This window comes from Phaseolus vulgaris, chromosome 9, assembly GCF_051622355.1.
Source record: "Phaseolus vulgaris cultivar YP4 chromosome 9, ASM5162235v1, whole genome shotgun sequence".
In the NCBI taxonomy this organism is placed as follows: domain Eukaryota; kingdom Viridiplantae; phylum Streptophyta; class Magnoliopsida; order Fabales; family Fabaceae; genus Phaseolus; species Phaseolus vulgaris.
The window spans coordinates 29,790,701-29,812,836 of NC_143506.1; the positions used below are offsets into that span (position 1 = coordinate 29,790,701).

At 31.0% G+C, this 22,136-nt stretch overlaps 1 protein-coding gene and 1 long non-coding RNA gene across 3 annotated transcripts; both read left to right on the forward strand.

Annotated features, from left to right (window-relative positions):
* Nucleotides 1-11,637: 11,637 nt before the first annotated feature.
* On the forward strand, nucleotides 11,638-16,351 carry LOC137821686 (uncharacterized). Of its 2 annotated transcripts, XM_090295771.1 has the most exons (3): nucleotides 11,638-11,674; nucleotides 15,555-15,825; nucleotides 15,909-16,351. In XM_090295771.1, exons 2-3 carry the CDS (start codon nucleotides 15,559-15,561, stop codon nucleotides 16,143-16,145), a joined length of 504 nt encoding a protein of 167 aa, XP_090151897.1. In that variant the 5' UTR covers nucleotides 11,638-11,674; nucleotides 15,555-15,558; the 3' UTR covers nucleotides 16,146-16,351. The 2 variants fall into 2 exon arrangements, with proteins under 2 accessions (XP_090151897.1, XP_090151898.1); XM_090295772.1 differs by lacking the exon at nucleotides 11,638-11,674 and having other exon boundaries at nucleotides 15,069-15,825.
* A 1,483-nt stretch (nucleotides 16,352-17,834) lies between these two features.
* On the forward strand, nucleotides 17,835-18,261 carry LOC137822532 (uncharacterized). The gene is made up of 3 exons (XR_011082935.2): nucleotides 17,835-17,939; nucleotides 18,016-18,085; nucleotides 18,162-18,261. It is a non-coding gene; the product is annotated as an uncharacterized LOC137822532 (long non-coding RNA).
* The last annotated feature ends 3,875 nt before the right edge of the window (nucleotides 18,262-22,136 follow it).

Genomic DNA, 22,136 nt, shown 5'->3' on the forward strand with positions numbered 1-22,136 from the left:
ACATTCCAAATTTAGTATACTCTTTTAATTTATATTTTGTTATAATTTTTTTTTTATGATATATTCAATATAGTTTAACATTAATGTATATATTATCCTAAAAATATAAGTTTAGCAATTTTTGTGGGTGATGATGTGATGTTTAAATGATTGTAAATTAGTAAAGAGGGTGAAGTTTTTTTATGAATTAGTTTATTTTGTAGTTTTTGTCTTTGATTTGAAGATATTTTGACATGAAAAATGTTGCATTGATAAATGTGAGTGTATGTTTGAGGGTGAGAAGAAGCAAAGAAGAGAGTTTGGAATTTGGTGGGAAAGGGGCGGTGGAGCCGCCATTGCTGACCGGTTCGAGGAAGATTGGCTCGCACGGGTTTGACTAGATTGCCACCACGCAAAGACTCTTACCTCTTCTCTGCTCAACCTTTCGCAAGTCACTCTTCTGCGACAACTATTTATTCACGCACACACCAAAAATTAGATAAGGATGTAAAAGAATCACTACCAAGATAGAGAGTTCAAAACTTACAAGACATGTAACACGTGAATTAATATATAGTAAAAACAAAAAAGTCTTAAATTAAAATAAAAAAATATCAATGTTTCATATAAGTCACCTTCACCTATTATTTTGGGAAATTAGCAGGGAGAAGAATAAAAAAAAACATAAATCTTAAATTAATATAAAACCACCAATGTTTCATAAATCATCTTTAATTATTGTTGTAGGAAAATAGGAGGGAGAGTAATACGTGTACACCCCCAAAATTTATTAACTATTATGTTGTGAATAATAGAGGGTTAGTATATGCTCGTATACTTAGTTCGTGAACACAAATAAGACATACAAGGTAAGCTATTTCAAAAATTAAAGTAAAGAAATAATTAGATTTGTTATTCATAAATAATTCAGTTTCTTTTTCAATTCAACATATACGTACAAAATTCATGTATCAACCACAAAAATCCAATTTCATGCAAATATCAATATACAACAACTATATAGATCACACATGAATCTATTCATCTATGATAGTCAACAAGAATAATATTAACTGACGTCTTTCGGAAGACTCGTATTAAGTAGCCCTTATTAAATACTAACATTTGATCTAATACTCAAGACTATCATTTTCATACAATACATATTATATAAGAATTTCAAAAATTAATTGAACACTTCAATTAACATTCACTTCACCTTTATAAAAGCCTACTTAATTACATACTTCAATTCAAAGAAAAAAAAAATAGCTTCAGCGAAAATGGTATGCACTTGAGTGAAAATCTCTATGTTTGAGCAAAAACTAGGTTGAGACTAAGCTTAGTTGTAGTATTGTTTTCACTTGAACGAAAATCCCTTTGCTTGAGCAAAAATTCCTTTCGCTTAAGAAAAAATGGATCGGAGAGTATGCTTGGTTGCAATATCAATTTTGCTTGAGCGAAAAAAGCGAAAGCTTAAGAAACCTAACAAACTTAATTTCAATCTTCACTCAAACTTAACACTCTAAACTATTCATCACACAACTCAACAATATTCAATACCCTTTTCAACATCAAAAACAACATTTTAAATACCAAACTATCAAAATCTCATCTCTACACTTTCAAACAACATAGAATTAAAAAAATTCCATCAATATCCCAACAAGAGAAATTCAAAACTTGTAACCACGTCACCTTCACATCCAAACCCTCTAGCTTAGGATTCTATTGAAAAGTTAATACAAGCTTCCATTACCTAAAATACTTATCTTTAAAGCAACTTCCTAAAATAGATCGGTAATGCTACACAAAACCTAGGGACCTAGAGCAAATTATTCAAACATAACAGAATTTCAGTATATGATAAAACAAGTTGAGATGATTGATTTTATCAAGTGACCACACCAAGATTGATGAGAAAATCATAAGAAAAATTAAGAATAAATTTTTAAAGTAAATATAAATTTACTCTATTAGAAATTCTGTTGGGATAGTGAAAGCTACAATATACAATAAACTCTTTAAGCATCTATAACTATGTTCATGCTAGATGGTTTGATGAATGCGTAATAGATTTTGTTTAAAACAATAAAATGAAATATTCTAGATATATCTTTTAAAAATGTGTTCAATCTAAGAGATGTTATATTCAAGAATGAAAATGTATCAATCTATGTGTTTTGTGGCATGATTCTGTTTAACCATATTTTATTTTGTATATCTCTAAAATCTATCTTTTCCTAAACATATTTGTTTAAATTAAATCTCGAAAATTTCTTTGTGATATATCACGAATATTTCAAAATATTTTTTAAACATAAATGAATTAAATAATTGAAAAACTTAATTACTATGTTTTTAACATCACATATGTAGGTAGCCTTTAGAAGAGGGTTGAATGGAGCCTTAAACTCTTTTTGCAATAGATAAAAAAATAGACTGTCTACTATATCGTGTATTGGATCGTCTAACAGATCGTTTAGTAGAAACATTTTTGTAGAACTGTCTAACTGATCATTTATCATTAAGAATCAAAGCATGAGCAACAACAAAAGTAGCGAGAGATCAACACACAAGAACTTATCCTAGTTCACCCAAACTCTAGTCCCCTTATGCAATTGCTTAAGAACTTTTACTACCAACACACTTGGTAATAACAAGTATTCTCACATCTTGAGGGTTACAACGAGTATTTATACCTCTCTAAGTTACACATTTTCAACCTCCACTTGAGATTAAGAACTCTAAAAAAGAACAAAGAATACTCTCAAAGAGAGCACATATGATCTTTTGATCATCAAACCGCCTAGTGGATCATAGATCATCTAGCGTCTCAACAAACAGTCTATTGGGTCGGTCTTAGACCTTCCAAGGTCTCAACAAATGCAATGCATGCTATGTGAATTATATTTAACTTTTATGTTAGTTTTTGTTATTGTCAAAACATAAGAACATAAAGTCCATATATAATATTTTGGTCATCAAACCGTCTAGGGACTTAACAAATCATCTAGGTAGATTGTTGATATAGTCTACGGTCTCAACAATTTACCATTTTGATAATAACAAAAATACTTATTCAACCAGGATAATATACCAATAGTAATCAAGTTAAACACCAAATATTAAAAATAATTTTTAATCATTTATAGCATAAAATTTAATCAATTCAAATATTGAATTTTATAATTTTATTAATTAGATTTTGTGCACAAAATTTCATATAATTTCAAACTATTTAGAAACTTATTTTATTACTTAATTTTAATATGTTAATAAAATATGATCTATCGTTGGATGATGTATTTATGAAAATTAAGTAATGTGAAAATTGATATTCATAATCATTAAGATAATATAATAAAATTTAACAGGATTTATTAAATATAGTTTAGTAAAATCAAACTTTATGAAAAAAAGAGCATCTTAATTTTTAGCCAAAAAATTAGTATCATGATAAAAGAATAATTAAAATAGTTTAAATCAGTCTTAAAACTGTATAAGCTTATAATAGATTTAATAATTTTTTATTTATTTTATTATAATAATTTTTTAATTTTATTGTATTATTTTAAATGTTATCAATTTAGCTTTAATTTTTAAAAAATTAATCAATGTAATTTTTTTGTTGTCAAATTTATGGCAATAATATTAATATACTACAGCTTGATATTACTTGTTGCGCTTGTACACGTATCATGAGTCGATTTATTAACAAATCCATTTTAATTTATAAAGTATCATTAATTATTTATACTAAGTCAATTTTAACTTAGGAGATGTATCAATTTGAAAAAAATTAATTAAATTATTTATTTTTAAAAGGAGTGAATCAAATAATATTTAAAGTAATGAAATCAAATCTAAAAAAAAACATTATAACAATGAATTTTTATTTATATATTAAACCTTTATAATATTAATTATTATCAAATTATTTTAGTAATTATTAAAATATATATCTATTTTGTTCATTTATTTAAGTATGAAGTCAAAAATAACATCTATGATGAGTTGAAAGTAATTTACAAGTTTGAAAATTGACATTGTTTTCCATTGGAACATAACATGGGTAGAGAATCTTTTAATCTTCTCCAATAAGATGTGGTCCAAGACCAATAAGCAGTTGCTTTTTATAAGTGAATTTGTCACCCTCCTTGTCTCTTTTCAAATAGGTTAATTCAGAAATTTCAAATTTGCCAACAAAACTTTGAACAAACACCCATCATAGGTTGGTGGGTCCTTACATTCTTCAATCTCACTTTACCCCATTGTTGATTACAGTTAATAATTGTCTCCAGAAATAGTGTCATAAATTAGTTTCAATTAGTTAGTCTCTAAGATTTTTAATGTGAGTTTAGAAACTTTTTATGTCCTTTACAAATTTCACAATTCAATCAACTATCTAAACCTATATTCACTTAATATTTATATATAAAAAATATTCATATATAATTCTACTCATTAAAGAGACAATAAGAAAAGAATAAGAAAAGAAAATATTTTAATTTTTTAGGCTAGCTTGAGCTAAAATGACATTCGCTTGAACAAAAATGACATTTGCTTGAGCGAGAATTATCTTGTTTGAGGGAAGATTGGACTTAGACCAGACTTAGTTGTAGTGAAATTTTTGCCTAAACGAAAATTGCCTCACTTGAGTGATAATAGTCGCACTTAAACGAAAATTCCTTCACTTGAACGAGAATTGACCCAAGACTAGGCTTAGTTGCAGTATTGTTTTGTTTGAGTGAAAATAGTTTTGCTTAGTATGAAAACTCTTTTTGCTTGAGCGAAAATAGACCGAGAATAAGCTAATTACAATGTTATTTTCTCTTGGGCGGAAATCCTTATGCTCGAGCGAAAATATCGAAACTTAAGTAACTTAACACACCTAATTCCAAACCTTCATCCAAAATTCAACACTCCAAATCATTCATAATACAATTCACAACATTAAAAAATCTATTTAACATAGAAAAAAATAACATTTAGATACTAAACTATCAAAATCTAATATTTCTACAAGTTCAGACAACATATAATCAAACAACGTCTCTGCAAAGAAATTGAAACTTCGGACCATGTCCCATCTACATCGAGATCTTCTAGTCTAGGGTATTATTGAGAGTTAAAGTTAGTTTTTTTTTTACCTTAATTGCTTGTTTTTCAAAACAACCTCTACAACTTTATCCTTTCATTCTGGATAAACTTTAAGTTACAAGGACCTAATGCAAGTTATTCAAATATAGAATAAATTCAATATATAGTAGAATGAGTTGAGATTATCAATTTTCTCAAATGATTCCACCAAAATTTGTGACTAAATCTTAGAAAAATCAGATAATAAAATATATTTAGAAAAAATATAAATTTACTCTATTTGGACAAGGATGCTCCTTGGTTTCTCAAATAATGTAAAGTGCGGTCATATTATAAAATAGATAACATATGAAGTGAAAGATGAAGAGAAAAAAGGAAGAAAAAAAAAAAGAGAGAAGAACATGGAGTGAGAGATGAAGAGAAAAAAAAAGAAAATAAAAAAGAGAAGAATTGAGATTTTTATTTGTTCTATATTTTACCAAGTTATAATTAATATTATTATCATTAATTATTTTTTATTATATGATCAATGGTTATATTATTTATCGTTATTACATTTATTATCCTTATTCATATTGTTACTATCACTATAACAATATTATCATTATCATTATTATTATTTATTAATATAGATATATCATTAAATAAATTTTAACATAATAACTTTTTTAAATTAATTTATTTTGAAATTTAAACTATAAGGCTAAACTAATTTTTAAAAAAACTTACCCTGTAGTTGCTAAATTTTTTTAACTTACATCTAAAAATAACTCCAAACACCATGTTGGAAACTAAAAGGTATAGTTAAATCTATAAATAAATATATTAGAGGATCTCCTTCACAGCCCCCCAAAATTACTTTAAAAAAACAAAATGGTTACTAAGAAATGATATCAATATCTGCAGGATAGTGGTGGCTAATGATATGACTAATTTATATCATGAACGTGTGACATTGATAGCTAAGTTTTATTATTACTTTTTTAATTTAATTTAGGGTTTGAATCTTCTTACTGTTACAAAAACAAATATAGTGATTTGTGAAAGGTCGTTTAAATTTATTTTTATGTTTCTTACTTTCTAGAACACGAAGACAGAAAATTAGTATAAGAGAACCAAGATTACAATTAATATATATTCTTAACGTTATGATGTAGTAGCTTAGATCATTATGCTAATTTTTCTTTATAAAAACATAGGGTAAAACGAAAACCTAGTCAAACTACATGTTATTATCAATATTTGATTGATTAAGTATTTTGTTTTAAAAGCTAATAGCATGGACGTGCATGTATCTTTCGCCCATAAAACATATTTCTGATGATGCATGTTATGAAATAAAATATGGTTATGTTACTTGGAAAATTGGGGTAATTATTTTTAAATCAGATATTTTGAAAACTATTGTTAACTTTCCAATTCCAAATAATATTTGCTGTGTACTAGTCAGAGTCAGCAATAAAATTATAAAATGGTATCAATTATTGATTCTTTTTTCTTCTAAAAAATTACCAAAAAGCAAACCTTTTGAACTTGTAAAGCCTGGAATTTTCTTTGCAGAAAAAAATCAAAATAATAAAAATAAAAACTTATAAATAAATTATAACCATCTATTTTTTTATTTTATAAGAAAATTTTCTTTATAGATCTATTTTATTCATGTTTTTTAGAATTTTGAAGTTTGAAATTATTTGGTTTATAAATGATAATATCATTAATAAGAAAACAATTGGTGGATCAAAATATAGTTAATCAGACTATTGATCACGATAAGTGTTTTTTTTTCTATTATGAATCTTTTTTCTTCTTCTTTCTTCTTGAGTTTCTAATAAAGAGAGATGTTGAAGGTAATATGAATTAATTGGAAATTTTAAAAGGCTCAATTGGAAATTGTGATATTATTGAAGCATATATATGAAGTTTTGTTGTTAGGCAAAGATGAGGTAATTATAACATATTCAATAGAATAATGTTTATAGATGTGTGGATGTGGCAATTAAAATGGACTATAATTGAAGTGTGATTGTACAATATTTTACTTATTTTAAAAAGTAAGAGGATTATGTAGTCATATTGGGTGATTGAATTAGTAAACTGATAATTAAAATAATATTTATTATTAATAAAAATTATAAATTAATTTTTAAATTAGTATATAATTTCAAAACAAAACTTATTATGTTTTGTGTTATGATTTAAGATTATACAAATTATATTTTCTTATTAATTATAACTAAAAATATTTTTCTTTGGTGAGAAAAGTATGGCCACACATTTTTGTGGTTTGCCCACGTGTACAAAAACTACACCGATTGGGTTGCGAGGAACACATACTTAGGAATGAGTGACAATTTTAGCACTGATTTAATAAACAAAAGATTTGACTTTGACCTGGAAAATGATATCACATCACAACCATACTCACCTTATCATTTAAAATCTCCAACTAAATCATTAGATTTTTAGGTTCATATACTATGGGCCAATTTATATAATAACAAATTTTATTATGTTTAACTTTTATTGTGCTTCAAATTTGTTAGATCAATTATAATATTTTTTTGTAGTTTAATAAAAGAATATTTTTTTCAATATTTTTTTATTCTCTCTTGATTTTGATGGTTAAAATATTTACATTGACTATATATGGTATGGGTTAGTAATATTTGATATTTTAATCTCTAGAAGATAAATATGAGTAATATTTGACATTTTAAATTGGGTATGGAAACAATATATATATATATGTATATTTTTGTTTCATCTTAATACCTATCATTATCATACTCGTCGTGGTTTTAAATTGTTAAAACATATTTAATTTTGTGGATAATTTTACAAATTTATAATATTTTTTACTTATATTTACTTTCATATTTTTAAATTATTTGTTGGAGATTGTACATCGATTAGATATTAGAGCATTCCATTGTATATAAGTGGGTGTAAATCTCATCTTATAAGTCATTTTTATGAAGTTGAGTTAAGTTTAAAGTCCACTTCTTACTAGGATACTAGAGTCATTTAAAGCTTATCTTTGCGAATGTTTGTTGAGTTTATATGAGAATGAAAATAAAAAGAAAGTTTTACTTAAAAAGATAAAAATGAAATATTGAAATTGGCATAGGGCCCGTTTGACATCCATAAAAATTGTCCCAATTGTTTTGATTTGAAAATGGGTGAGTAAATGGTTGGTAATTTCGAGAAAAGGAGGTTTGAGATGGAGAAAGAGTTGCATATGCATACAAAATGTGAATACGCAAATGTTGACTTTAACATTTATTTTGTTCCTCTTTATTGGAACAATCTATGCATGGTAAGGAAAAGTGAAATTTGAGAAGAAAAGATTAGTCCATGGTTAGCACTTCAATAGCACACTTTTGTGGAACTTCAAAACCTCACTTTCATTCATTCATACTTGTGTTCATTACTTAACCCAAAACCTAAGGAATATTTTACTTTACCCCGTCAAAGGGGGACCAAAGACTAATCAACTCTCTAACTTGCCAAACACAATTATGGACACCAAACAATTTCCTTTAAATCAATTCCAAAATCATTTTTCTTTTTTATTATCATATTCTTCGTAATAAATAACTTTCTAATTACGTTTTACATTTACAAAGTTTAAATTTAAGATATTTTATAATTTTGTTTTAATCAGATCAAAATGACTTGTTAAGTAAAAAGGTTATTCATTTAAAATATAAGTCAGGTTGAATTGAACCAAGGTGTCCGTTTTCTAAAGTCTATTAATGTATTTGGTTCATATTTAGTAATTTCAAAAATTATTTAATAAGAAATAGAAGAATGTAGTGAGAATAAAGAGTTATGATGGTAAACAATAACTTCTGATCATGGAAAGGAATATGCGATACAAATTTACAATTTATAACGAGAATACAAAGAGTAAAAATTATATTTTCATAACCTCCTAATAAATATTAAAATATTTGTTCTAAATATTCTTATTGTCATATTCCCGAAAATAAAATAAACATTTCATTAAATAAATACCCCTAAATTGTTGCTTTTATTAAGCCGATTCTAGAAAATTAGGAGATACAAGATTAAATTTTCACAACGAAAGTTAAGGGAAAAAAACATAAAAATTGTATTTATATTTTGATATCTATGACCCCCCAAAAAGTTATAACTCTTCAATATTTGAAAAATTGGAGATACGTTTTCGTAAATGGAAGAGTGTTTTTTGTCCATGAAAGGTATTTAAAGGATGACCTCACAGCAGCCTCATAAACAAGCCCAAGCCTGCTAAACCTAGTTTTATCATCTGGGGATTGCTTTTTACACCTCCCGTGCTTCCCTCCTTTACTCAAATGAGAGTGTGTATAAAACAAAATTGACCCTAATGAAAAACTTACTTTTATTTCTTCCTCTCCACTCGTCATCTATCGGCTATTATCTCTTTTTCTTACACTTTATCTCTCATTGTTGTTGTCACCCTTGTCGCAATTACCTCAATGATGTCACCACCAATTGTGTCATCGTTATTTCAAGTTTTACATTAAGTATTTTATTTTTCTAATTTTTGCACATAGTTTAGATTAGATGATTTGAAAATTTCTTAGATTGTAGAATTTGGGAATGACTTTTGCATTATGCAATCCAAAAGTATTTTTTTAGGAAAAGTGACTTTTGTCCTAAATATATTTCTAGATTTGGAAGAGTATTCTAGATTGTCTGATCTGAAAACTTTTTATTTTGAAGAAAATGTCTTTCGAATTGTGAAATTCGAAAGACACTTGTTGGATGTGTTATACATGAGGAATGTGTTATAACTATGGATTGTTATGTGATTTGATTTGGATATATATGGTAAGGACAAGAGGTAGTTATTGTTATGTCAATGTTACACAAAGACCTACAACCTCAATTCGTAGTAGAGATCTTTCTCCAGATGTTTATCTTAGTGGTGTATATGTAATTGAGGGAGCTATAGAAGTAGGTGTTTATGGGGGAAGGATTTTCAAGTGGACCATTTGGTACATCGCTTCTGGCCAGCTATGGTGATCATCTTACCAAGAAATTATGAGATGTTGGGATAAAAATAAAATTTATTAATTGTGATATTGATTATGTCATAAGAAATTATTTTCTTTTTAGTTACAAACACTCACTTTTCTAGGATTGTGGGGAATTAAATTTGGTCTCCCATAATAAAAAAATTAAATAAGTTTGGGATCCCATATCAGCGCATTGAAACTATGGTGCAAAATTTTGGGTTGTTGCTTCTCTACAACATTAGTAATGACACGATTGATAAAGGGGTTGTATTTATATTCTTTGAGAGATGGCATGAAGAGACGAACAGTGATGGAGGACCATCCAAACCACCACATACAAGAATAAAGACAGAAGAATTGTCTGTATAAATAGTAGAATATTCATGTATACGATCTATATTTTGAATTACTTTCAAGAGTACTCTGTAGATGAATCAAAGACACTCTCACTTGTCACACAAACAAGGGTCTCTAGAGCATCTTAAGAGGACATACACGACCCTCTTTAAGTCATCAAACTTCACTATAGTTAAGCTTGCTTAACTAGGGTTATGGTAGCTTAAGGAGCAAGCTATCTTCACCCTCTTCATCTATAAATAACTCAAATAAACCTTATGTATTCAGATTTGCATTAATTGAATGAAGTATTCAAAATTGAAACGCACTCTCTCCCAAATCTCCCTTGCTAGAGAGCCTTTTAGGCCAAGTGAAATCCTAAGAAAGTTGGCCACCCCTCTTTCTTCTTCCTAGCACCTAAATCACTCTCAAAGCCTCACCAATTCCTTTCATCTTCGGTGCAAACCTTCACATGTTCCACTTTCGCTCCATGAGTTCATCAATCCACAAGCTTGGACTGCATCAAGCAGTTTCCACCTTCTTGTTATTAAGATGATCATCACTCTTGATGATGTATGCGTACTGCTACACATCCCTATCGTGGGATAATTTTGCATGTACAGGACATTGGATGTCATAACAACTACAATAGTGGCACTAGTACAAAATTTGAAAACAACGACCATTTATTTAGTGCGGCTTTGCGTTTAAACGCATTTGTAAAAAATGCGGTGGCATTTTTGTAATTAAATTGATTTACAAATGCGGTTCTAGGGTAAGACCGCATTTGTAAATCAATTAAAATGAATTACAAATGCGGTCTTTACTATGACCGCAGTTGTAATTCATTTTAATTGATTTACAAATGCGGTCTTACCCTAGAACCGCATTTGTAAATCAATTTTACCCTAAAAATAGAAGCGCGCCACTGGTTTTCACTTTCACTTTCGTCTTCTCCGCTCTTCGTTTCAACGTTCTCAGCTCTCTCCGCTTTGCATTGTAAGTTTCAGCTCTCTCTGCTTCAACGTTTGTTTTCGTTTTCGTTTTTGTCATTGTCATTATTCACTTCCTTGGCATTGTCATTTCGTTTCCTTACTCGTTTTCTGCATATAGGTGGTTACTGTTCTATTGGTTCGCTGGTTTTTTCTGCTCCGCCACCGCCACTGCTTCCGCCACTGCCACCGCCTTCGCCTACGCCTTCGTCTTCGTCTCCGATCACCATCAACCTAAAGGTTGGTGTTGTATTTATTTAATATTTTGAATTTATATTTAAAATTTTGAATTCATATTTAATATTTAATATTTTGAATTTTTATTTTTCTGTATTATAATATATATTTAATTAATAACTAATACAACTTGGAATGTATAACTAATAATTTATATATTTGTGTGTATTTTGAATTTTTGTATTATATAATTTCTATTTTCTTAAATTTATATTATATATAAATTCTATTTTTGTAATTATTTTTATTTTTTGCACTTTCTCTTTGCATATCTTTCTTTTTTTCCCTGGCATCATTTATTTTTTATAATTGTCACTTTAAACTACTTTTACTTAAATAAAAATGAATATGATATTAATCTTTATGGAATTATAATTCTATAGTGTATTAAACTTTGTTCTAGAATTTTAATTTTAGAAGTGAAATATTTAGTTAGTTGTTAATTACATTTTAATAAAAGTTTTATGTTATGTTAGTTATTGTTACTTTTAGAATAGAAATATCGTGTTTGGATTGAGTCCGGGGGTGTTCGACCCTCGGCAAATGTGTGAGATTGAAGAGAATACTAATTATTAGAAAATCCTAACTATATTCCAGAATATATAATGGATCGAAGTTGGACTAATGCTGTTCGTATAAGTGATGAGTACGAAAGGGGAGTAGAGGAATTTATACAATTTGCGCAGCGTAACGCGATTATTAGTGGTCATGATGGAGCAAAGATCAGGTGTCCGTGCGTTAACTGTTTGAATGGAAGGATACTGGATGTGAATATCATGAGGGAACACCTGCTATGTGATGGGTTTCTTCGATCTTATACAACTTGGACATGGCATGGTGAATTATTAAATTTACCACGTGTTTCCGTAACTGAAGAATATGTGGGTTCTACCATGGATGAAGCAGTACACGATGATGGAGATGATGATCGATTGGAGGACATGATTCGTGATGTGGGAGCTGAGTGTTTTGCAAAAGCGCATGGATATGAAAGTATGTCAAAAGATGCAGAGACTCCTTTGTATCCTGGATCAACTAACTTCACACGGTTGTCGGCGGTGTTAAGATTGATGAATTTGAAGGCAATAAACGGATGGACTGATAAAAGCTTCACGGAATTGCTCCAGCTGTTGAAGGATATGCTTCCAGAGGGAAATAGTCTACCTAATCGTAATTACGAGGCAAAAAAGATTCTTTGTCCAATGGGTATGGAGTACAAAAAGATACATGCATGTCCTAATGATTGTATATTATACCGGAAAGATTTTGAATTGTTGAAAAGTTGTCCGAGGTGTGGGTTATCACGTTATAAGTTGAAACAAAAAGATGATGATTCTATTGATGACATGGAAAAGCATGGACCCCCAATGAAGGTTATGTGGTATCTTCCCATCATTCCAAGGATGAAGCGTTTGTTTGCAAACCCAGACGATGCTAAGAATCTTAGATGGCATGCAGATGAGAGGAAATGCGATGGCATGTACCGACATCCAGCTGATTCTATTCAATGGAAGAAATTTGATGTGACTTTCCAGAATTTGGTAAAGAATCAAGAAATATCCGACTTGGTTTAGCTACAGACGGAATGAATCCGTTTGGTAATATGAGTACAAATCACAGTTCATGGCCTGTATTACTAGTTATTTACAACTTACCTCCTGGATTGTGCATGAAGCGAAAATACATGATGTTGTCTATGATGATATCCGGTCCGAAACAACCACGGAATGATATTGATGTTTATCTAAGTCCCCTAATTGAAGATTTGAAGTTAATGTGGGACCAGGGTGTCGAAGTATTTGACGGATTTGCTAATGAAACTTTCAAGCTTCATGCCATGTTATTTTGCACCATCAATGACTTTCCGGCATATGGTAACTTATCAGGTTATAGTGTTAAGGGTCACAAAGCGTGTCCAATATGCGAAGAAGACACTGCTTCTCAACAATTGAAACATGGAAGGAAAACAGTATATCTTCGGCATCGGAGGTTTCTTAGAAGTCATCATCCTTACCGGAGGTTGAAAAAAGCCTTTAATGGACACCAAGAGGGTAGTGGTCCACCAACTCCATTAACCGGTGTTGAGGTTTACGAAAAGGTAAATAACATAGACCACACCTTCGGCAAGAAGAAATCAATCTTCTTTGATCTTCCGTACTGGTCGAGGTTAGAAGTCAGACATTGTATAGATGTAATGCATGTTGAGAAGAATGTGTGTGATAGCTTAATTGGTACACTTCTTAACATTAACGGGAAGACGAAGGATGGTCTAAATGCTCGTTTAGATTTGATTGAGATGAACATACGCGGCGAGTTGGCACCCATACAAATGGGTAAGCGTACATATTTGCCCCCAGCCTGTTACACAATGTCAAAAGATGAAAAAATTAGTTTTTGTCAATGTCTAAAGGGTGTGAAAGTGCCACAAGGACATTCCTCAAATGTGAAGAGTCTAGTGTCAATGCAAGATTTGAAGTTAATTGGGTTGAAGTCTCATGATTGTCACATCTTGATACAACAATTGTTGCCGGTAGCTATCCGTGGGATCTTACCAAAAAATGTTAGACACACCATAACCCGTTTGTGCTCATTCTTCTCTTCCATCTTTTGTAAAGTCATTGATCCCTCAAAACTAGATGAACTTCAAAATGAAATTGTTGTTATCTTGTGTGAATTGGAAATGTTTTTTCCTCCGTCTTTTTTTGACATCATGGTTCATCTAGTGGTGCATCTGGTAAGAGAGGTTAGATTGTGTGGACCAGTGTACTTAAGATGGATGTATCCTGTTGAGCGGTATATGAAAATTTTGAAAGGTTATGTGAAAAATCATTATCGTCCAGAGGCTTCAATGATTGAAAGGTACATAGCTGAAGAAAGTATTGAATTTTGTTCAGAGTACATGACAAAAGCAAATCCAATAGGTGTTCCAGCTAATTCATGGCACCACAGGCGTTCTACAAGTAAATGTTTACGTGGTGTGAATATTGTAAGCAAATCTCGATCAGAAGTCTTGCAAGCACATTTGTACATATTGAATAACACAGATGAAGTTGTACCTTACATAGAAGCTCATAAAGCCATTGTGAAGGCAAATAACCCAAAACAAGCAGAGAAATGGGTCTTGATGGAACATAATAGAACTTTCATGCCTTGGTTTAAAGATGAGGTGTTCAAGGATTCAACGGCATCAGAGACCTTGACTTGGTTGGCTGCTGGATTGAAGTTTGATGTCATTTCATGTACAGCGTACGAAGTGAATAATTGTATATTTTACACGAAGTCCCTGGATGAAAAGAGTACAGTTCAAAATTCTGGTGTTACTCTTGAAGCCGAGTCAATGCAGTTTTCGACTTCGAAAGTTACAAATCCAGTACTTGGATCAATGGCATACTATGGGTTTATAGAAGAGATATGGGAGATTGACTACACTAAGTTTTCCGTTCCAGTTTTCAAGTGTAAATGGGTTGATAATAAAAGTGGGGTTAAAATTGATGAATCAGGATTCACACTAGTGGACTTTCGAAAGATAGGGTATCGAGATGAGCCATTTATAATGGTTCAACAAGCATCTCAGGTTTTCTATGTGAAAGATCCTACGTCAGAACATTGGTATGTCGTTTTACACGGGAAAAAACAAGGGGAAGCCATAGATGATATTGAATATGGCGAAACTCGTTCATTCACACCAATGATAACTAATAAAGATGACGATGTACTTGATGATGTACATGCAACCCGTAAAGACCACAGTGAAGGAATTTACATATAAACATTCAACCCACATGCAACATGTAAATAAACATTTATAATTTTATGTATTATTTTTATATGATTTTAATTCGATGCACATTAACTAATGTTTGTTACCTAATTTTTTTAACAGAGACATGGATGACGACCAGACTCCAGTCAGACCTCGATCTGGGCGAGGTAGTAGAGGACCTACTAGATTGAAGCGTCTTGCATTGAGACGTGCTGCTGGTGAGAAGACACATGTTGACATTGACGTCAACACTGGAGTGGCTTTTGGTCCTAAGGCAGATGAGTTTATGAGCTATCTTGGAGTTGTTTCTCGTGAGAGGCTCTCCATTTTGATTAATTCATGGGATGAGGTTTCAGAGGTTGATCGGAACATGCTATGGGAGGATGTTCTGGTAAGCTTTATATTATTATTGTTATCATATAATGCTTTTTAATATTGATTAATTAATTTTAATTTCATGATGTTATTTTGCAGGCAAACTTTGACATTCCTGATGTGGAACCGCTTCGATCAAAGATATTATCCAATATCGCACTTAAATTTCGTACCTTTAAGTCAAGACTGACATCGAGATACATTTTTGGCGACCTTAAAGACGAAAATCCATGTTTAAAGTACCAACATATTGATGAAGAGACATGGCGTCTTTTTAGAGAAAGCCGTGAAAATGAGGCTTGGATGGTAAGTGAAGTAACTTTTTTGTTTATATAACATTAATAAGTTTATCTTATTTACTTCAGTTTGTTTATTTCAATTATGACAGGATCGTCGGAAGAAAGCTCAAGAGATAGCTTTGAAGAATCTTACCCCGCACGTTATGTCTCGTTCGGGGTATAGAAAACTTGAGCAAACACTGATGGTGGAAAAGGAGAAATCTCAACAGGGGACGTATTCTGAGAATGTGGAAACAAGGGTCACTTCTCCTCCACCACCTTTTCGCCATGAAAAATGGAAGAGGGCCCGAATTAAAAAGTCCGGTGCACCAAGTTCCGAGCAATCCGGGGTTATAATCGAAAAAATTGTAAGTTATTTTTGTTATTTTCAATTTTTTTAAAGCATTAATTATATTAATGATTGAAAATATGATTTTTGTGTACTCTTGCAGGATTCCTTGAAATCCGACGGTACATTTGTTGCTGAAGGTCGTCACGATATCCTGGTTGAAGCAATTGGACGACCTGAACACTCTGGTCGTGTTCGTGCCGCTGGACAAGGGGTCGGAATTAAACTTTATTTTGGAGTTTCAGAACGACAGCCATCCTCCTCCTCCAAGAAGGAAACTCAAATGAAGACTAAGTTACGTGAAAAAATAATGGAGGAGATGAGAAAGGAGACTGATTTGATGTGGCTGGAGATGAAAAAGGAGAATGATCGAATGCGACAAGAGTTTCTATCGCAACAAGTTTGTGCTGAGCCGATTGAACCCCTTGTTAGTCCCACTCCCAAGAGCACAAAGGGGAGTTGTGCGGCTCCTCCAACATCAGGGGATGATATCAATGGGCAGACAGAGGATTGTGAGCTACTGGTAGTGGGCGGCAAACTTCCTCGGGTGGTGGCACTTGGAAAAGTCTATAAAAATGCCACCACCTTACATAACGTTCCTCTCTCCCCTGATGTGGCGAAGGTAACTGTTGAAAAAGTACGATTTCCTGATGCTCGTGTTCCACTACCTTCAGATGAGGTAACCATTGTGGCCGATGCATTTCAGACATTCGTTGCCTGGCCCAGAGAGCTCATTCGATCTATGCCCGAACCTCATGTAATAATTTCGTTTCATTATATTTTTTTTATTTATATTTATATATTACATATAATTTAATACAAATGTTGTTTATCTTTTAGGAACCTTTTCAGCCACCAACTCTGAAAAAGAAGCGTGAGGTTCCAGTTGACGATCCTATGGCTTCCCTACGTCTCATTGCTAATCAGATTGGCAATGATCCTTTTCCAGTTCCGTGGGATAATACATTTTTTCAAATCAACACTGAACTGCCACTGATGATTTACAACACAGATTTATCAGAATTTATATCTGGGAACCAGGAGCTCAATATAAGTATAATTCAATTTTTTATGATGTAAGTATCTTTACCTATTATTCAATTTACTTTATGTTAAATTATTATTGATTATGCTTTAACTAAAAACTTGTAGGTTTTTGCATAGAGTCTGTATCACTGAGGGGAAGGAAAATATGTATGGATTCGTAGATTCTGCATATACTAATCCCGTTGGACCAAACTCAACTGAGACTCAAGCATACATCACTAACATCCTGGAAAAAGAGGGAAAACAAATTTATTTATGCCCTTACATTAATGAGTAAGTTTAATTATATGTCATCAATTATTATTATTTCATGTTTTAAATATTTACTAACTCTTTTCAATGATCATATAGGCATCATTGGCAGTTACTTGTCTTATCAATGGTTGATAAGACTGTTGTGTGGTTCTGTTCCCTACACAAGAAGATGCCCACAAAATTTAAGGATATCATTGATACGTAAGTATAGTATAAACTTAACTTTGTATATGTTACTAATTAACCATCTACTAACGAGGTTTTTTGTATTAACCAGTTCATGGCGTGGATATAACATCCTAAAAGGTCGATCCAGTTCAAATAATTTGAACTACATAAGAGTAAAGGTTTGTAATTTTTTTCTTTCTCTATTATCATTGTTTATCAATATACTAACATATTACTTTTTATTGAATTATATAGTGTAATAAACAACCAGGAAGCTATGAGTGTGGCTATTACATTATGCAATGGATGATTACCATTATAAGACTAGGTGTTAAAACTGGTTGGAAGGAGGTATATGTTAAATCATTTTTATAATTCTTGAACATATATATATCTAGAAACTAATTTATGTCAACTTTGCAATGCAGTTATTCACAGAAGAAACACCAATGAGTGAGGAAGGCATTTCATATGTTAGAGATTCTTGGTCCACATACTTCATTAATTTTTATAACTCTAGCATAAGTAAACAACATTAGTGGTTTTATTATATGTAATTTGATCACTTGTAAATGTACATTTTGATGATTTCAATTGGTTACTACATTTTTGTATTTGTCTGGCTGGGTTTAATCATTATGCAGGTTATTTAAATATATGGTTTCTGCACAAAACAGGATGTACCAAAAAAAAAAAGCACTATTTACAAATGCGGTCATTTACCAAGACCGCATTTGTAAATAGTGAATTCGCATTTACAAATGCGGTCTTAGTAAATGACCGCATTTGTAAATAGTGATTTATGAATGCGGTTTTTACCAAGACCGCATTCATAAATCCTAAACCCCAAACCCACTCCCTAATTCAGAATAATATACAAATGCGGTTACCTAAAATGACCGCATTTGTAAATGTGATTTATGAATGCGGTCATAGGACCGCATTTGTAAATTCCAGATTTACAAATGCGTGTTGATCAAATGCGGTTCTATGACCGCATTTGTAAATTTAAAATAGCCGCATTTGTTTAACTTATCTGCACTAGTGTTAGATGGTCTATTGAACCATTTAACGATCTGTTAAGCCCTTAGATTGTCTGTTGAACCATTGAACAAGTCTGATGACCAAAATATCATGTGGAGTTTATGTCCTTATGTTTTGATGATAACAAAGACTAACAAAAAAAGCTAATTAAATCTAGTCCACATAACATGCATTACATTTGTTGACTAGAATATCATATGAGGATTTATGTTTTGATGATAAATAAAGGATGAATCTAGATTTTTTATTGTCTTCAAAAGGATGGCTTTATATAGACATTAAAGAAAATAGTTGTTTTAAATCTTGTTTTGGTCGTTAAGCAACTTCAAACTCACTTGAACGTCTTCCTCATGTCCGAGTAGCTTGGATGTAGAATGCATTCAATGTTCTTCTCTTCTTTAAGCAACATCTCTCCTTAGATATGTTGGACATCTCAAGTATTCCAACTACAGTGTTTTATGAAACCATGAGTGAAAACATGTGATATGATTCCAATAGCAAGATATAGATGTTTCATAGACATTATATGGAATCATCTTGAGTTGGACTATGATTAGGCACTTTCTTAGAATTGGATTAATGTTCTTTCATTCAAGAACTCACCAAAACTTAAGTAACCAAGCCAAAACTCATGTAGAAATCCATTTCTTGTCAATGAACCGATTAAAAGGCACAAGAACTCAAATGAACCGATTAAAATGACTAACTAATGAGTTAAACCGAACAAAAGCATCAAAGAATGAAGATGAACCGATTAAAAACAGTAAAGAAGAAGATGAACCGAACAAATTAATAAAGAAAGCTAAAGAACCGATTACAAGTGCAAGAAAAGACCTAAGACATGTTTTAAGAGTTTATATGGACATGGAAATGGATGAATAAGATGGAAAAGAGAAGGAGACTTATGTGGTTGGAGTCCTTGGAAGAGAACACGCCACTTGGAGGATGCAAAGCTCCAAGATGAGTGAGATGCCGCCACTTGAGGCTCCAAGTTTGCTCTCAAGATAAGACTAGAGAAGAGAAGACACAAGTCTCTCAAATGCTCACCAATTTTGGGAGAGTTCTGGTACTATCAATAACAATTCTGCATTTAGAAGGACCCAAGCCCTCCTTATATAGGAGAAGGACCGGTCATGAAGTTTACAAAGCTTACACAACAAGCTAACCAAAAGTCCCTTGCATGTTACCCACTTCTAGCGCCTATAGTGAGACATGAAGGGTCAACTTCTAGAAAGTTATAAACTAATGTCTAAAGATGCTTTACAAAAAGAGGTATCTTTAGGTTTCTCTCTAAGCACCTTCCTACAAACTATATATTTAAACATTCTACATTTTATACAAAAGATACTACAAAAAGAGAAAACATTCTACCACTACTTCCTAATTCTTTAAATTTGCTCCTTGTAATTCTTTGAGGTAAGCTAATATCTTCTTGAGCACCTTCATCTTCGGCTTCTACCTCTTCTTGATCTTGATCTCCATCAACATGTTACCTTTTGTGTCTAAGTAGCTTATGTTTTATTTTATTTGTCTCGATTTATCTTTTGCCTTTAGGAATGATGAAGGATCCAAGAACAAAATGTTTTTTAACTAGTTAAACTTTTTTTAAATTGGTTAAAAAGTTTGTCAACTAATTAAAAAGGTTTTCAACTAGTTTTAGTTTTGTTTTTTGGAAAGTTACAATTTTTAGATTAAAAATACCGATTGAAAATAGTGAAATGTTTTTAGATTTTTCTTTAACCTGTTTTATATACTTAAAATTATATTTTAATATGTAAGATAATAAATGTTTTCAGTTTAAGTACATTGTATTTGAGAAAAATCAGTTATCATACAAACTACTGTTTTCAAGTTAATTTTACTAACAGTACCATTTATGTTTTAAGACCGTTTTTGTTTTAACTTCTATAAAAGGGTGAGTTTGTTTTCAGAAAAAGTTACATACAATACTTACACAATATACATTGTTACAATATGTGAAAACCTAAGTGTGAGAAGTTTTCAAAAGAGTGGGCATTTAATTGATCTTTGAGAGTTCTTGGATCCTAATTTTCATCATCTAGCTAAAGGTCAAAGGTTATTCAAGTGTTGTTGTGAGTTGGGAGATCCTGTTGCATTCCTTGGTTCACAGTCGAGGTGATTTCGTTCCCTTTTATTACTATTTTGTAGTTATGTGTTTGTAAGGGCCAAGATAGGGTTTTTTTTGTGGGAATCACAATTGTGACAGGATGTTGCAGTGAGTGGTTTTATTCTTGTAGTGTTCAAAAACTATTTTTGATCTTCTTGTAAAAGAATTTTGTTGATCTAGTGAATTCCTCCTTGGTGTGAGGTGGGACTGGATGTAACTTTGTTGTGAGTGAACCAGTATAAAATTGACGTCCTTTGAGTTTTCTTTATCACGACATTTCTGCATAACGTTTTGTATTGGTTTAATCAATCGATTGTTTCTAAAAATTAATCAATTGTTTTTGTTTTCTGCAGATCTATTTGTGTTTCTGAAATAACCAAAACTGTTATGTTAAGCAATTTTTGTGTGATACACTGTGAATTGATTTTGTTTGTATACATTCATATTCATTACTGGTTATACAAGTTAATTTGAATCAAAGGTTTCTATAAAACTTTGTTTGAATATTTGAATTATGTATTTTCTTGAAAGCTGTAACATCTCTTTTTTGCTACTGTTAACCAGAAAAACAATCTATTATTTTTAAATATAATATGTTGAAATTAATTCATAAATTTATTTCATAAAACAAATTTAAATCTTTTCAATCTATGATTTTGATTTACCGGATTGTACTTTAAAATTTATGTGTTAAGAAATTTAATCAATAGTTTTTAATAAAAACATATTCATTTTTTCTTAATTAATGTGTTTCTCTAAAAATTAATTTGTTGTTTTGAAAAACAATCAGTTAGAATTTCATCATATTTGTTATAAATCAGTTATTGTGAAAATCTAATAAAGTTCAATTCACCCTTTTATTGAACTTAGTCCCCCATTAATTCAACAAGATAGAGTGCCTTTACTTTAATTAGTGTAAAGCTTAAAGTCGTATCAAACAAATAAACTTTTCCATGGTTGATAAAGCATGCATCAGGGAGTTGTTGAAGCGAAACAATTTTAACTCATTTTTCAAGAGATTGATAATGTGGCATAAGCTTTTGCATATCCTCTGCAAT